Source organism: Calliphora vicina, chromosome 2 (genome assembly GCF_958450345.1).
Source record: "Calliphora vicina chromosome 2, idCalVici1.1, whole genome shotgun sequence".
Classification (NCBI taxonomy): Eukaryota; Metazoa; Arthropoda; class Insecta; order Diptera; family Calliphoridae; genus Calliphora; species Calliphora vicina.
The window spans coordinates 139,294,951-139,300,950 of NC_088781.1; the positions used below are offsets into that span (position 1 = coordinate 139,294,951).

Genomic DNA, 6,000 nt, shown 5'->3' on the forward strand with positions numbered 1-6,000 from the left:
TTGTTGCTTCCATTTTATCACGTTTAATCAAAAAATACAGAATCTATTTCATTAACACAAACGAACTTCAAAAACAATATTAAAAAACTGTTTAAAAATTGAGGTTAAAAAATGTAGCATATTTTCGGGGTTTTAGGGCAACATTATTAGAAAATAACACATTTGACGCTTACCAAACTACAGTTTTTTCAGAAAAGAGCACAAAGAAGGTAAAAGCAGGATGAATAAAGGCCTCATTTATGCCAGAAGCGATAAGATGAGAGCGATTATGATGAGAAAATAATCTAATCCGTGAAAAAACCACAAATGAATAAAAAAAAATCAAATAAACCATGATGTTATTTTAAAATTTGAAATTGCAAAGTTTTTATTTTTTTAAATTAGATCAGCTTCGATCAATTACAAGCAATTGAACCGAATGACAACTTGAACGTTGCTATATTCCAAAACCAATGGGCCACCGGAGTCACCATTGCAGTTGGAAACACCACCGGTAGTGGAGACGCACAAGTTGGAGGAGCTAAGGACAGGACCGTAAGTTCTGGGGCAGGCAGTATTATATTAACATCCATGTGAGCCCATTTAAAATCTGTGGTAAAGCCATTAGCTGAATCTAACAGCTTTATACAGCAAATTTTAAATTTATGGGCATGCAAAACAATCATAAATTTTTTAAATTATTTTCAGATTAACACAAAATTCTGTAAATGATAAGAGCATGTTTAATAACATTTGTTCTCAGTTTTTACTTAATTTATAATTGTTTATGTTTTACTAATGAATAAAATATTGTTATGATTTTAGAATAAATTTACTTTTTATGTGCCATAGAACACCAATAATATGTAGATTCTATGTGGTCAAAACAAGAGTAAAAATCCCAGTTAAACATTCGTTAGCAGATAACACTAATCAAAATAATGGGAAATGTACACCATTTCCAAAGAAAATTAACAACTTGAGTACTTAGGAAACTAATATTACTACACAGAGAAAACAGATTCATTATAGCAACCGAATTTGTTGTCAATCGCATGATTCGGTTGCACATATAGAATTTTTCAGTTCTAACAACAGAAAATCAGTTGATAAAGAAGAATTTCAGTTGAGGCAACCAAACTTTAGTTACCCCTTCCAAAATACTGTAGCCACAACTGTAAAATTCGGTCACTAATACCGAATCATTCGATTGGAAACAAATTCGGTTGCTATCACGAATCTGTTTTCTCTGTGTATAAATAAGTCTTTATAATTCATAAACTTCCCAAAAAAAAGCAATGGTTAATAGCTGCATGGTGTAGAAAACTCCCATACTTGGTTAGATTATTTGCATTGAAATTCATTAGCATTTCTTGGAATAAATCACGGTATTCGCAATCCAAATTGCACAATGCCGTGATTCCTATAAATCACAAATTATTAGTGAAGCAGTTCTAAAGATTTTTCCAAGTAATCTGCTAGACTATCAATCTCAGGGTTGTGGGTTCGATTCCCGCCAGTTTGCTGCTTGTGTTAGTTTTTTTTTATGAAATAATGAAGCGTCTTTCATTAAGCCCTTCCTATCTTTCAATTTAATTAAATACAAGTGTGTGTGAGATATCATTGATTTATTTTATTCGTTTGGAAGACCTATCGAAGCCATTATGTATGGAATATAATATCGTACAAATGTCCTCAGTGTATTGGCTGGTTGGCGCCCATCTGAAATTTCCAATTTTCCTGGCGCATAAATCTGGCTGAATTCGACCAACGACATAAGTTATGTTAGCTTTGAGGGCCTATGTAGTTTATGGTTTATTCGCTAGACCTGCGACTTAAGAAAATCCCACTATAAAAGGTCTAAATTGGTCAAATCGCGCGATTTCGTTAGCCATTTCACATCACCTCCACGTGAAATGACCATGCCCTCAAATCGCTCGCGCAGAATGTTCAATATCGCATGAGCTGTCGTTGATGTCCATAGCATCCAATTCAGGCCAAAAGAAATTTGGAAATCATCGACATATAGCGCTCGTCGTTGTTCTCAAAGAATTATGAAAGGATGACGTTGCACAAACAGTGTCTTTTTTGGGATGCAATTGACGCTCATGGATCCCATGGGAATTGGTATAGTTCAAAATTCAACACTTTTGTTTGTTGACGTACCCATTCATCCAGAAATGGACCTCATCATAAAATGAGGAAAGCGAGAGGATTTTATCAATTGCACGTGTTGTTGAGCATTGTGTCCGTCAATGGTGATTTGGCAAAACAAATTGAATAAATGACAGCGATACGACAGATGTAGCTTTAAACATATGTATGTCAATTATTAAATTTCAAAGTTTGGAAGGCCCTATTGGAAGACCCTTTATAATGTTAATAAGTGCCCAGCCACAAAGTATACAGAGGTATCACGAGATTTGTAAAGCAAATATCATCATTATTGAAGCTTCGTTAAGTTTCCATGACATTTTATATTCCAGTATAAGACACTGCATATTTTGACCTAAGTCTTATCGATTTATTACATAGTAGAAGATCCTGTACCTCGTTTCTGTATTGTATGTGAGAAGTTTTTCATTCGAAACATTTATAAACTTCTTGTTAAACACTGATTACAATATATAAAGATTTAATTTTCAAGTAATTTTTAATGCTAACTAAACATTTATATTCAGCTTTAAAGCGTTAAGTTCATTGATTCATATTATTACGAATATGCATCTGTAACCACTGCCTGCAACATTCATTCATATTTATAAACTTGTTCATCAGTAGAAGCTTCTACTTATCAACAATGTTGATATCCTGCAGTTATTAGCTTTGTTTGTAAGTATGACAACAATAAATGTTTAAGCTGCTAACGTTAACATCGAAAGCTCTAGAATTCGAATGTACTAGTTTTGTCCATTAAGATCATTGCAGAAGCTGCATGAAAAATGGCGCTGCTGGTGTAAATATCAACTGTATTTCCAATGTATACTTGTACATTATAAACTGTGTATTTCTGCGAATTATAATCAAGTATAAAAACACTGAGTGACTAATTAAACGGTTGTTGTATAAATTTAAATAAATAAAAAGATGTTACAAATTTTAAACTACTAAACTGCTTTTATTTGCAATCAAACGTATTCGGTTTATTTAAAGGAAATAAACCACTGTTTTTAAAAGGTAAAAATGTAATAATATTTGAGTTTTAAAATAACCATGAATTTAAACATTTTTTTTTTTTCAAATTTATAACCTAGGTCTTCACACATTATATGAAATTTTAAGAATAAATTATTTATTAAGCACCCTGTCTTCATATACTCTCTCGAATTATTTGTGTTGATATTTTCCAACACACTTAATCCCCGATAATATTCTTAGATTAGGAGAATTGGACTAATGTTTTGATAAACACTAGACAGTTTTCTTTAAACCGTTTAACTATTTTTAAATATTTATGCCATACTCTGGCCGATAAGATATATAATTTGTTTCCTTACTCTTTAATATTAATACAAACAGATTAAAAGAATACAATTTAGACTGCTATATTCAGTTGAGTGGAATGGTATATAGCCTTCATATCAACATAGGTGTGTGTGAGAAATTTTTTTTTAAATTTGATTTTTTTTTAGAAAATTGTTAAACAAAAGGACAGTGTCAGATAATGGAAATATAGGCAAACATGAGTCAAACATATCTCAGTACTTTATACATCCATTTTGCTGATTTTTAATAGCAAAATTCCAAGTTATTGGTATCTGAAGGCTTCCGAAAACCTATTTCAGCTAACAAATAAATAGAGGAAGATTTTTAAATCGAGTCCCTACTTATAAGGGTTAAGAATATATACATAGAGAATTATACATAGAGACGAGACACTCCGATTTGTCAAACAAAAATACAACAAATCATATGTCTTATACAAAAACAAAATACATTGGCTAGCATGTATTTTGTTGTTGCCAGAGATAGGTTTTTGACAACAGACTTAGGTTTCTGACAATTACGTCTCGTCTCTATGTTACCCTATGAATATATATGTAAAATTTACATATTATGTCTAGGATAGAAAATAATTAAAAACCATGTTGAAATTTATAAAACAAAAGAAAAAACCCATATTTTTTTAATATCATCAATTTCTGCTTGTACCATACAAGTAAAATTAAAGTAAAGCTGGTCAATACTAGTCAGTTACTATTAAAAGTGTGGCCAAATATCAGACACTAATGAGTTTCTAATCTTTTGAAGAGGATTGGTTCTTTTAACAATGACGTATTTATACTTATTTTACACTATAGAGGTTATCAGATAAGATATGAGACATTTGAAAGAATATGTTTAATAAAATGTCCCATTCTCTATGCACTGCCTTAGACTCTTTCACTTTAGACTCTTTGGGCATATGTTATCATGCTTTCGCATTGAAAAGTCTATCGATCGAGCAGATCTGCACAAGTTGTGCTATCTTTATAAATTGTTCTATATAATGTTGTTTGCGATTGTCTAAATATATCAGTTGTTTTGTTTTTCTGGCCAGAACAACATGAAATTCTTAATTGTTTTCGTTTTGGCTTTGGCCACGGCTTCCGCTTTCGATTTACATGGCGCTGAAGTCAGCCAACGAAATGTTGTGGTAGCTGCTATAGAGCCTGAAGGTCGCATTACCAATGGCCAAACAGCTAGTGTGGGTCAATTCCCCTACCAAGTGGGTCTATCCTTGAAACTTAGTGCCACCTCCTCCTCGTGGTGTGGTGGTTCTTTGATTGGCAACAAATGGATATTGACTGCTGCTCACTGCACCGATGGTGTTCAATCGGTTACTGTGTACTTGGGAGCCACCGTACGTACCTCCGCCGAAGTTAAACACACCGTTAGCAAGAGCGATTTCATCATTCACTCTGGCTGGAATAGCATAACTTTGAAGAACGATATTTCCTTGATCAAGATCCCATCCACTGCTTACACCGCCAAGATTAAGGCTGTTAAATTGCCCGCCATTGCCAGCTCTTACTCCACCTATGCCGGTGATAAGGTTGTTGCCTCCGGTTGGGGCCGTACCTCTGATACCAGTGGTGTTGCCAGTAACTTGCAATGGGCTGTCATGCAAGTCATTTCCAATACTGCCTGCGCCAAGACCTACGGTACCATCATTACCTCTTCCAACATTTGCGTTTCTACTCCCAGCGGTGTATCCACCTGCCAAGGTGATTCCGGCGGTCCTTTGGTTTTGGAATCCAGCAAGGTTCAAGTTGGTTTGACCTCTTTCGGTTCAGCTGCCGGTTGCGCCAAGGGTTACCCAGCTGCCTTTACCCGTGTCACCAGCTATGTGGATTGGATCAAGACTCACACTGGTATCTAAATCCTATTTTGAATTTTGACTAAAACTATTTTGAACTGATTTAAATGGAATATGTGTTGGAAATTTTATTTTAGACACTTATAATTCAGGGTCAAAATTGAATTGTAGGAGTTACATCCATATGTATTTACTAGCCTTCATCCCGTTAATGCGCCAGCGAAGTTGTTGAAAAAGTTTATACCAAAGAAGTAAACAGCAGGATATTTATGCTATATCCGTCATTTCCAAGGTGAACCAATCAGATTCTCTGATGAAGGAATGGATGCGTCTCAGATTCATCCTTTATAACTCATCTAAACAGGAGAGGAAGGGGGTTCCAAGAAACATTGGCAAAATAGGTGGGACACAGTCTCCTCCTCTTCTTCGTTTCGACAGCTTCTACGTTTCGACCCATTCTTCTAGCATGTGCCCCAATTACACACTGTGATAAAGGAAACAATTAGCCTTGTTTGCATACGACGGAATTCTATAAGTAGATTCATCCTGCCGGCATAGTATACAGGCCAGGTTGACCTCGTTATAATACAGGTGGATTCATTAGTCCACCTGTTCTGAGCTGTCTCATATAGGGTTAAATCGATCAAAACCTTAGCCATCATCGCTTCCCTTTTGCCCAAGAGATGAAGTCATCTAGAAAGTTGGAAACAAGAGAGAGAGAC

The 6,000-nt window shown here is 34.7% G+C and overlaps 1 protein-coding gene across 1 annotated transcript; it reads left to right on the forward strand.

Moving 5' to 3' along the window:
• The first annotated feature begins 4,489 nt into the window (after positions 1-4,489).
• Positions 4,490-5,341, forward strand: LOC135950979 (serine protease 1-like). The gene has a single exon (XM_065500525.1). It carries the CDS (start codon positions 4,526-4,528, stop codon positions 5,339-5,341), a length of 816 nt encoding a protein of 271 aa, XP_065356597.1. The 5' UTR covers positions 4,490-4,525.
• The last annotated feature ends 659 nt before the right edge of the window (positions 5,342-6,000 follow it).

Excerpts from the sequence above, each read along its gene's own strand:
- LOC135950979 (XM_065500525.1), top strand. The coding sequence starts at position 4,526 with ATGAAATTCTTAATTGTTTTCGTTTTGGCTTTGGCCACGGCTTCCGCT.